General features: G+C 37.7%; 1 protein-coding gene across 1 annotated transcript; it reads right to left on the bottom strand.

Moving 5' to 3' along the window:
• Positions 1 to 2374: 2374 nt before the first annotated feature.
• G6PC2 (glucose-6-phosphatase catalytic subunit 2) lies at positions 2375 to 9664 on the bottom strand. The gene is made up of 5 exons (XM_049800516.1): positions 9447 to 9664; positions 9009 to 9118; positions 5693 to 5804; positions 4716 to 4831; positions 2375 to 3522 (listed from the first exon to the last, which is right to left on the bottom strand). The coding sequence occupies exons 1-5, from the start codon at positions 9662 to 9664 to the stop codon at positions 3011 to 3013; spliced, it is 1068 nt and encodes a 355-aa protein (XP_049656473.1). The 3' UTR covers positions 2375 to 3010.
• Positions 9665 to 12126: the final 2462 nt, after the last annotated feature.

The raw sequence follows: 12126 nt of genomic DNA on the forward strand, positions 1-12126 counted from the left end.
AAACTATTCCATAATCTTCCCTGGTACCGAGTTCAAGCTGACAGGCCTGTAGTTCCCCGGATTCTCCCTCTGACCCTTCTTGTAAATGGGCGTCACATCAGCAAGCCTCTAGTCCTCTGGGACCTCCCCTGTTGACCAGGATTGCTGATAGATGATGGAGAGTGGCTTGGCAAGCACGTCTGCCAGCTCCCTCAGTACTCTTAGATGGATCCTGTCTGGTCCCATAGATTTGTGAGTGTCCAGACAGCGTAGTAGGTCACTAACTATTTCCTCCTGGATTAAGGGGGATATATTCTGCTCTTCCTCCTGCCTTCCAGCTCAGGGGGCTGAGTACCCTGAGGATAACTGGTCTCTCTATTAAAGACAGAGGCAAAGAAGGCATTAAGTACTTCAGCCTTTTCCTCATCTCTGGTGGCAATGTTCCCTTCTGTATCCATTAAAGGATAGATATTCTCGTTGGCTTTCTTTTTATTGTTAACATATTTGTAAAAATATTTTTTGTTGTTCCTTACAATAGTGGCCAGACTGAGTCCTAGCTGAGCTTTTACCTTTCTTGTTTCCTCTCTGCATGACCTAACAAGATCCCTACTCCTCCTGAGTTGCCTTTCTTCCAGAGATGAAGATTTACAATTTTAATTCTATCAAAATATCAAGATTATATCCTGACAATTGTTTATCCCACCACTCTGGATATGGCTAACTCCATTTGAAGTTTTGGGAGCCCTCTTTGGAGATTCTTCAGGCAGTTGCACAAAACTCTATAGCCCAACACACTCAGCTGCTCAGAAGGTGTCTTATTCTAGTCATTACTTTATCAATAGGTTAATTTCTGAAGTTACTGGTAAAATTAAACTTACTCAGTTTTCTCACCATTCTTGGTTTTAGTAATGTTTTAACAGTTGCAGAAAGAACAAGAGGTGGTTCAGACAGGAAGCTGGTCTTTGTCCCTTTCTCTGAAGCACTGAAGTTGCAGGCTGAATTAATAGGACACTCCAAGAAAGCGAGTGAGAGCCCATGTCTTCTTACGTGTCTGTATACAGTACTTAGAAAAATACTGCAGAAATGCTAGCTGTCATTCTACCTTTACAGTTGTGTCTATCCCAACAGAGGCACCAAGAGTCTTTGTCAGTACCGGGAAGCACAGACCCTCATGTGGTAGGAGCCTAGCAGTGTGATGTCTGCCTGTAACTTCCAGCTTAAAATAGCCAGCAGGCCCAAACACTGCTGCAAGAGCCACAGGGGACTGCACACAAAGAATCCCCTACTGTTGGCCAGGAGGAGTGAGGAACAGAACAGCTAGACCAACCTGCTAGCATTTTGTGATGCCTCTGTAGGTCACCTCACTGGTAGGGAATAACAAAGCACAGAGCAACTTGAACACGGGAGAAATCTTTCTCATAGCTGTCTTTGTTCTTCATCATTTGTTTCTAGTCCGTTAGCTTAGTAATTTTGCTTAAGGAGTCACAATTATAGAAAAGACTGGTTTCAGGCCAGCTGCTGCAGGAAAAAAAAGTTCAGAGAACCATTAAAAAAGATATCAGGAGATGCATAAAGCAGAATACTCCTCAGACTGTTAAAACCAGATGATTAATTTTTTTAAGTCAAGGTAGTCTTAGTAGGCTCTTAAATAAAGATGCCTGTTTCAGATTTGCTTCTGTAATTTGTATCATGTTCACTCCCAACGGCCAACTCAAAACTATTCACCTTGTTTTCCCAATTAAATAAGATTCTTTCCATTTCAATTATCCCACAACTAATTGGAAGTCTAGAAACAATATCATCTTTACATCTTGTAAGCCTTATTGCTATCAGATCATACATACATAGCCCTCATTACCCATATTATAGCCTTATGTTGCTTGTATACTGAGTATTATGAGATAGTATCAGCAAAACGTTGCTTAAACATTGTGAACTGAAAGGGAATTTGCAACAGTAGGTGCTAAATAATGAAGAAAAATGGAAACTACATGCCTTTGCCTATGTAGAACATCCAGTTTATATAGCAAACATATATTTTGCATATTAGTTGCTTGTGTGCTTAGGTAAACAAAGCTGACAAGAATATAAACTTTCAATGACTTAGTCTGCAATCACATTTTCATGATTCACACAATGACTAACAGTGATTCTGGCTTACAACTCTTGACCTGAGAGAATTAGACTAATTTACCTTTGCAATAAGCGAGCATGAACAACATTCCTGAGGTGATATGCTGAGATAATTTCGTTATTGACAACCTTCTTCATTTGTTGCTCTGTTTAGATGTACAGAACCCAAAGATTTGTTATACCGTATTTATGCATTTTCAGTATCAAAGGTGTAATCTGTATCATTCATGATTTATGTGACCACTTTCAAAAAGTAAAAATGACAAAAACCACACAGTAATGCAAAAATATATTCTACAGAGTCTAATTGAAATAAACTTTTATTTTTTTCTCATCTGGTTTAATCAGAAGCTGCTTTGCTCAGGAAGCTCAGTAAGTTAAATCTAAAGCCTTGTTTATAACTATGCTGGCCTTTTTCACAGTGCCTAGGTACAGCTGTACAGTTGTAGTTGGTGTGATACTGTCACACCAGTATCTAGCAGTTTAATACACAATACCTATATATAAATAAATTAAATATTGAGTATCACTATGTACAATTGAGGCTTGAAGCACCATCTAGCTGGAGATGGACAGAACTAAAAGACCACCAAGTAGCTAAATAAACTAGTTGATTATACAGTAAAACATTGTTATGACCCAGCGTATTGGGTCATTTCTAACCATACTGCAGTGTGGTTGCAATATTTCTATGAATAAAATCAGCAATTAATATTTCTGAGCTGCCAAAGTCATTCTTGAATGTACTGATTTTGGATGTACTGGTTACTTACCAGGAGCACATCAAAGATGCAGTGGCATCCCCCTTGGTTAAAATAAGTTAGCAAAACTGCCTTTGCGGAGAGTTCTTGAACGGTTCATCTCCATCCCCACATTGCTAACCATTTGGAAACTTTACCTAATTAAGTTTCTTTTCAGTTGTCCTCATTAACGAGTGGACACAGTACGGAACCAAGGCAACTACAGTCAGAGGCATAGCTGCACTCTTACAAAAAGAGAGAATGTAGAACAAATACTCAGTATGAGTAGGTATCTTAACAAAATTATACAGCTGCAGTGTAGCTAAAGAAGCAGCTATACACAATATGCGGAAACTTATCTTACAGCTATTTTTACCTTTGCAGCTCGTGATGAACATTTCAGAATTAATTCCAAAACCTAAGCCAAAGAGTGCACCTAAATTCCTCACCAGTCCAGCAAATGGAGTTGTGTCAATGTTTATCCAGTCTGGGTTGGCACACCACTTCTTGGCCTTTGGAACAGACCATAGCAAGTCAATATCAAGAAGCTTGAGGACTAGATAAAAGCCAAGGGCAAAGATGAAAAGAAACAAATTTGTCTTGATGTACATTCTCAAGCTTGCTGTCTGAATAGCTGGGGTATGTTCAAATGCTTCCGCCACAAGAATGCCTGCGGATTAGAAACTCAGTGTTACAGGGAACAACACGGTTGTACTTTGAAGAAGCACTTTTTACAGTGCCCCTATAGAATTTGACTTTTGAAGACAGAAGAATATATCTATGTATTTTATATATATACATATATATCCACATACACACACACAACTTACCACTTCTGTAGTACATTACAAAACCTTTTCTCCCACTCAAAACTGCTAATTTGGACCAAAAGAAATTAAATACCAAGCACTACATGTTTTTGATATGAAGCATACCTTAGGTCTGACTGCATCTCCCAGATGACAACCTATCAAATATTAGATGTAAACTAGAACATTCCTTTTCCGAGAGTCCCTCACTCAAAGACTGTCCCCAGCAATGCAGAATTCAATGCCAGTTCCCACACAGGCTTTGAGAGTTGAAGGAAAAGACACAGAACACACTTATCTTCTTTCTTACTCATTTTATCCTGGTTGTGGAAAGGAAGAGCAGGACTGCAAGCTGTTAGCCAGTGCTACCCAGGGTGCTCTGAAACCATGAAAGAGAATGGGAGGAGGCAGCCCTCACTCTGTGCTCTGGTCACCCTCCTTAAAATCAGATCAATACTAGAGAGATTGTTCATAGTTTGAACTCCCTAAATACCAATTTGAAACACGTTTAAGTAACTCTGAAAAATGTACTTTAGCTTCTTAAATCACCCTGGGGAATTTGCATGGCTAATTTGCCTTTTTCTCTGTTTTGACCAGGTCTCTGGCCCTGTGCTTGTCCACACTGCACACATGCTAGTTGGTACCTGGACATCATTTGAAGTGAACCAAACAGCTTCCTCCTGAGAAGAAAGGTCAGGGCCATATAGGAGCAACTTCCTCTTTGATCCCTTCCACACAAGCAGCACAGATAAAGATCAGATGCAGCCAGTACAAACCAGATAGCACTAGTCTGTGGCAGTGTGGACATAATGCAGTCAGCATCAACTGGCACACAGACAAGGGCTCACTCGCTGAGTGAACTGCCAAGACAGCAGATACATACTACCTTGCAAATTTTACCTTTAGACTATCATCAAATCCTTGATCTTCCAGAGGGTGCAGAGCACCACTAGAGCTGCAAGCTGAGTAGTACTGCTAAGAATCTCTTGCCGTTTTTTATACTTCATTTTTTTTCAGATTTTGCATATATGTTGAAAATTAAAAATAGCATTACCAGCAAATACTCCAAGAATAACTTGATGAGGGAAATGTGTTGCTATGAATACTCTTGAGATGCACACGCTGATCTGGATAATCCAGAAAATACTCCAGAGGAATGACCATGTCAGTCTAAGAGGGAAAAGGAAGATGCTTAAAAATTAAGACAAGATATCTCACCTAGTAATTTACAGCAGACCCCTTCATGTCAGGCTCATAGTTTTACCAAGCAGAGGTTTACAAGTAAGGAAGTTTAGAATCAGACAATTAAAAGCTGGAAGTCAGTAATAAAATATTAACAAGAGTGGTTGCTCTTGCAGCCACATCTATGGCTACAGGAACAGACTCCAGCAGTTTCAGGTCCAAGACACCACTGTGGTTTTAGTGATGAAAATCATCAATGGCAAGTTAAATTAGCACTAGTACCTTGAACGTATTTCTCATCATGAAGTCATACTTAAATGCAAAAGTTCAATTATTTGGTGACAGAATTCATATGGTATGGGAACAACCTTGTCAGGCTTGGAAAGAACAGCCATCAAAGCAATTATAATACTTCCCTACAGAGACAAGTAACATGTTACAGTGAACTTTGCCAACATTACGTGCATTTGCTTTAAAATGGCATAAGGACTACCATCAAAACAGTAAATTTATGTACTAACCAAAAGATCCAACACATAAAGACAATTAATAGAATTCAAAATTTCCAACATTGAAGATGTGATATGACCCTTAATAGAAGCTGATTCAGAGATATTGTATGCAATTACCATGAGTTAATAAATACCAACCTATACAAATGGATAAATCCTCTTAATATTCTTTTTCTTCAGCTCAAGTAGATCATAATAAAGAGTTTGTTTTGTTGGTTTTTTTTTTACAAACTGGACAGAACAGACTATGAATATTTGGTTAAAATAAGTCTATTAAAAACAAAACATGTATATAAAGAAATATCTGTATGAGTTAGAATAACAGAAAGACACTGACCTGTGAAGGGTAACTGCTGATTTATCTTTCCATCTAACTGTGTAGCTAAGTGCTGCTGTGACCATTACATACCAGACGCAGGAAGATCCCATGGCATGTCCAGATGGGCTTCCTAGTAAAACCAAAAAGGAAATATTCAAGCTTAAAATTGATAACTGTAACATATGTCCTATAGAAAACGTCTACTGGCAGTTACTCAGGCAGCTAAGCATTTAGAAAGAAAGTGGTTAACAAAGGCTGAAAGAATGTCAGCTGCTTCTCAAAAGTTAATTTTCTCAATATGAATTTTTCAGAAGACTCATCTATACAAGATCCAGAATATTTGTCCGAAATCAAATAGGTAACAGCTTAACCACCTTATATTGGTGTGACCTGGTATCTTGATTGGAAAGCATTACTTAGGTTTGGATAGTGATTTAAAAAATAGAGCATCTAGGGCTCTGTTAGGGCTGTAGCATGTAATGTAGAAGTTATATATGGGGATCAGATGAGATAGGTTTTGAATGGGCTACCTCATAATTAAGGGGACCAACGGAGATTTAGCTCTTTGTAGCATTCTAAACTAAAGTACCAGTATAACTTTAGAAGGCCCTTCTAAATTGCTTTTTATCTGCTTCTCCAATTACCATGGTGCTAGCAATTGTGATTGTGATCTGTGTCTCATTAGTAATATTACAGTCCAGGTAATTCACATTTTAGGTAGTTCTGTAATAAACTTACAAATGTATCTAAAGTGTGATGGATGAATTGTGTCTTTATGCTTTACTTTGATTTATTTTATACATTTTAAGGTGTTGTGCAACGTCTACTAGCTTGGAAACAGATTATCAGTGGAATTGGCACGTGAAACAAGGCTGTAACATACTGGGCTAATTGCTGTATCCACAGTAGTCTATAACAGGAAACCCACTCTCATATAGAGATCAATAGTGATTTCTTTTTAGTCTGGGTATAATAATATACATGTAATTCTTTTTAATTTAACAAATCAAATTTTAATTTTACTGGAAACACAAAAGTTCCTACAACTGTGAAAATCACCAAAAACCAAAGTATGCTGCCCTGATGCAAAGGAAATGATTCCTAAAATTACTGTGTCACTTCTTTTCCCCTGTTCACCAGGTTTACATTCAATAAATTTAAATAGGGAAGGAGAGAAAATTAGATCATTGGAATCTGTCTATACAAGACTTTTACAGCTAGGCTTCCTGTGGTGACAGAAGAGAAGTAAAAGGGACAGGGTTATTTTACTGGCAGAAGAAATAATTTTGGCTGAAGAATGTGTTATGACCCAGCACTATATAGTAGTTTGCAAAGCAAAAGAATATTTCAGTGAAGCAGTAAAGCAGAAATGTCTAGGGAGGACAAGTGCAATGATTTCGGGCTCCCTGCATTCATTTTTGGTATTCTCCTTGTAGTATCTTTAGTACTCATGCTACCAACCCTTTTGTTATTTTCATAACAGATGTAAACTTCTAAACCTCACAGTAGAACAAATGTTACTGATAAGGAAATCATAATGTTGTACATCAGCATTGTGAAACTCCTATTTGGTGTCATCTAGGAAAATGTTATCTAGGGAAAATGTTTCATAGTTCATCTGCAAATTACCTATAAGAAATGGCATAAGCTCCACCTTAAGGTTTAGGTTCTTAAAACCTTACAAATACCAGAGAAAAGATGGCTGCAGAGTTTTAGTTCAGTTCATTCCAGAAGTACAAACCAAATTCAGGTCCTAGATTGCTTTGCCATGTAGTCATATAAACAGTTCCTTCAGGTTTCCCTTTTGTTGAGCTGCAGTCTGGTGTTCAGGCTATCCTAGCAATATTTGTACTCGCCTTTCTCATGTCTGGCTGCTTCTCTAATCTTTTCATATGAATTGCATATTTTAAAAGTGGGTGAAGTACCATGTAGGTTCACACAATGACTGTGTGCACCTAACAGCTGCGCTGACTGTACCTCCTCTTGTTAATGATGAACAGGTGAGTGACAGATATTGTCAATGGTCAAGGGCAAATCTGGAGGTGGGAGAAAATATGGTCATTATAAGCCCAAATAAGGAATCGATATGACAGTGGTACCCACTGGATAGAAATGGGAATGACTGTTACTTCAGGAAGAAAGTTACAGGAAGAAGGGCCTGCTGGTTCAATGAATCAAAATGAAACACACCGACTAGTTCCTTAGCCAGGGCTTGGAATCACATGGTGCTGAATGGGCTCGTTCTGAAGGCTTTTGAAAAGATCTGAAGGACTTTAATACTGTGGGTTAGGTCCCAAATTAGTTTACTTGAAACAGCCTGCAGATCACATATAGACTATGCATTATTAAACCCTGCCTGATACAAGGGCTTAAGCTTCTTGTTCACAATTACAATGGGATATAATGCAGGATATTGTTAACAAAATACAGATCTGCAAAGCACTTAAAAGCTTGCAGTGGTATTGATGTGGCACAAAGCACATTCATCTCCACAGTCAATATTTTCTTGTACAATGAATTTAACTAAATTCAGTCAGTTAGCTCCAAGTAAGTTTACGTTATTTCACATATCACATATTCGGGTTGCACAAACAAGCCCATTTAACTTCAGCAGTATTGCATTTGAGTTCCACAGAGAAGACAATGAGATATATAAAGTGAAAACACATTGAAAAGGTACATTTTTTTTTTAAGATTTTTTTTTTATATATATTTGTACACATACCCCCCCACCCCACCCCCCCGCCCCACTGCCCCTTCAGTGCCAGTGTCTGTTTCTGGGAGGAGGGGTTCCATTTTCCACTTGTGATACATTACGTGATCGATTGTTGTTACTGTTGTTATTTACACTGAACCACCTACTAATTTTTGTGATTTGAATAATTCTTGCAATAGTGCACAAGCCCTCAAACTCAACAGACCCCTGCTCTGTTCTGGAACACTGTTAAACAATGTGGAATTTCTCTCCCGAAGCTGATGTCATTGGCACTGCGACTGTTCCTAAAAGTGACCTCACAAAGCAAGTGAATCGCTCTTTCTGAACCTATGACACAAGTTTTGTGAAAATTCCTTTCCAATACGCTGGTTCATTCTAGTAGGAGTTATGTTCAAAGCAAATCCCCCTCCCTTGCACTGTTTAAAGGCAATGAAGTAAACATTCTTGTCATACAGCAATCAAATACCTATCACATTTTATTTCCTTTTTCTCTTCCTGTGTTTTGGTGCTATTTTAAACACGAGTTCTGAGATTTAAGATCGTCATAAGTCACATCCTCTCCCCCGAAAAGCCACTATGTACATTCAATGTACCAATGTAATCTCCAACATTTCTTACCTGGTCCAGTTTCACATGTAATAGGAAACTGTTCAAGGCATGGGCTTGACTGATTGGGGTAAATCATTGTTTCTTGCACCCACCAGTATGGGCGATGGCCAAATAAAATCCTGACAAAAAAAATAAAATAAAATTAAGCAGAAACGCAGTAAAGAGATTTTTATATAAGAAGGCCTCAGCAAAGCATGATAAATAATCTTACAATGAATATGAAGAGCTATATTGCCAAAACTATTTTATAATAGTTCTATAGATTCTTCTTGTCTTATCAAAATGTCATTTCAAACATATCTTAAATATCTTAATTGTGAATTCCTGTTTTATAATTACAGGGGAAAGTCTATTAGTACATAATTCACAGAAAGTTTTCTAAACTTGAGGCACACATAGTAACTATCATCAATAATACTAGATTTTAGAATAAATCCAACTTCTTACCATTTAAATATGAGGTTGAACCAATCACCAATGACTGCCACCCATATCATTTTAGTACCAACCACTTGGTTGAGCTGAAACCAAAGAGGAAAATAAATTGAGAATATATTCCGGGGATCGCCAACATGTGACATAAAATTAAGGAAATCCTGGTAAGCCCTGTAGTCCCTCTGTAAATGCTGAATGATAAGCACGCCATTGCTATGAAGGAGATCCATCTTAATGGATTAAACTGTACTTGAAATATAGTAAAGTTCCTTTAATCTTAAATTTCTAGTGATGGAGAATGAGAACCATGGAGGGGAGCTATTAAAAAGTGAGAGAAGGTGATTGACGTTGCCTTTATATTGTATCGGCGTGGTGTACCCAGCCATTCCTGGAACACGTGGCTCCAAATCTCTGGGAAAGCACGAGTCTGTCAGCACTGGAAAGCTTTTCTGTTTGCAAATTTTAATTGGAGGAAACTAAGTGAAGTACATGCTGAGCAGCAGCAAATTGTGGGGAAAGTTTTGTGGAAACACAATGCGTGACTTATGCAATCTTTTGTATGAACAGTTGGAACATGTTTGCTTGAATTTTTTCACAGTTCATTTCTCTGCAGGATGGACATTAGTAATGTGTATACTTCATTAAGTGTTGCTTGTATAAAGGACAGAAAGAATACACAAATAATTGGTCTTTGCAGAACTGTCATTAAAGCTGTACATTTCACTTTGAAATAGAATTTGGCTACCATGCTGCATCTAATACTTTGCACAACACATTTTCAGTCATGGAAAATACAACCAGCATCCATATATCAACTGTGCTGTTGAGCTCTAGATTCTTTTTTAAAGCAGCAATATTCTCAAAGCACTGAAAAACAATTGTTTCCTTCACACAAGAGGCCACGTTAATCCAGGGCACAATGCAGATGAAGTCTCTGAGTCACCTCATTCAGTATCACCATTCTCAGGCATTGCTTACATGATGCAAGTCCTACACACCTCTGCCAGGACGAGCTGAAGCCTGACCTACTGCAGTCCCTCTTCTTGCTGCCCAGCCTAGCAGAAATGAGACCTGCTTCGCAAACCAGAGCAAGGTTGGGAACAGATGATTATGAGTATTTCCCTGAAGTATTCCCAAGTGAAGCACTCGGGTACTCCAGGGCAAACAGCCAAGAAGAAACTGAGATTCTGCCAGATAGCAGGATTTTAAGAGTATACAGCAAATAAGGTATTAGCACATCAGATTTATCAATATTAGTACTAATAACTGTAGCATAGAAAAAGATTGTGTCCATTTTTGAGGTGCCTACATGAAAAACTTTTTGCCACGAGATTAAATGGATACGAAAAGTCTGATGATACCATCATCTGATATCATCGGAGCGGCAAGAGGAAACCTGCAGTTCTTTATCAGGCTCTAATATTCAGACATATTCCTATCTTCTGTTAAAGGTTATCTGTGTATCTGAAACAATTAACATCAGAAAACAAAAGCAGCTGCATATATGCACTGTGGACTTCCCTACTGCTTTCTCCATGGCACTTAAAACTAAACTATACAAGCCGTGGAGGCAAAGATATGAACTACTTAACTGTTTTTGCTGAAGAGAGACTTAACGGCTTAACAGGACTTTATGATGTGTGGTCAGGGAAGTCACATGGAAACATTAAGTAGATTCAACAAATAAGGCATGATAATTAAATGGACTTAGAAGACCTCTCTTCCTGACACAATCTCACATTTACTTTGGCTACACGCATTTACTTTAGCTATTAATAGTCTGTTTTTAGAAAGTTTTAGCAGATTTAAATCCTATATGTTTATTGTTACCAGTTGGATTGAGCCACGAAGAAAACCTTAAAGTTAAAAAGAGATTTAAAATTCTATGCACTGTTTCTGAATAACTACTACAATATTTTTCTGGACATTGACTGAATTATTCACTTCAACTGGTATCACCCGATTTCAAGGAAAACCCTTCCAAACCCAAAATTTCAGGATATTTCAACAATAAATATTTCCTAGCTTTTTAGCTGCATATGGGGAAGTTTGTTTCTTGCTAAACTGTATAGCTTATAGCTTTTCAGGGTGCCCAGCAAGGGATGTGTCATATAAATGAACTGATGGAATTAATTTTCCGTCTCCCAGTTCTTTTTCAAGAACTTACTTGTTTAGAAACATCTCTCTCAAATAAATTTTAATACCTTATTACTAGAGAAAATGTAATTTTGCTGCATTTTCCCTTTTTTGCTGCAAAAGTATCCCTCCTTTAAATAGGATTTAAAACAACAATAACAATCACTCTTTTATACATGTCTGGGTTTAGCATGCCAAAATGTGGATAATCTGAGGTTTTCTTCTGTTTTTCAGTCTAGTTTATAAAGAATAATTAGTTTTTAACATGAGTGTAAATGTCAAGTCAGTCGGTGGCTGAGTAACAGTCATCTTCTAGTATTTAGTTAAAACATTAACTATAATGAGGTTAAGTCTAAATAACTGTTGTTCTGTTAGGAAAAATATTTTGCAATAAGTAAGTTTCCATCAAGATACAATTTAATGTCCTCAGGAGAGTCTACCAAGTAATAAAATAGATCACTTTCCAGTCCCTCTTTAGTGCCACCATTGTTACTCAATAGCATCAGAAGAATTCCCTCTCTGATGCAGTATGTGTAGAACCATTGCAATAACTTTT

The sequence above is a fragment of the Accipiter gentilis genome, chromosome 1, assembly GCF_929443795.1.
Source record: "Accipiter gentilis chromosome 1, bAccGen1.1, whole genome shotgun sequence".
NCBI lineage: Eukaryota > Metazoa > Chordata > Aves > Accipitriformes > Accipitridae > Astur > Astur gentilis.

Bases quoted from the DNA above. Each gene is read 5' to 3' on its own strand.
- G6PC2 (XM_049800516.1), bottom strand. From the start codon at position 9,664: ATGGATCTCCTTCATAGCAATGGCGTGCTTATCATTCAGCATTTACAG. The intron at 9,119-9,446 runs GTAAGAAGTTGG...TTTTTTTGTCAG, and splicing joins TTCAACCTCATATTTAAATG to GATTTTATTTGGCCATCGCC. The intron at 3,523-4,715 runs GTAATGCTATTT...TCTAATCCGCAG, and splicing joins TATTCTTGGAGTATTTGCTG to GCATTCTTGTGGCGGAAGCA.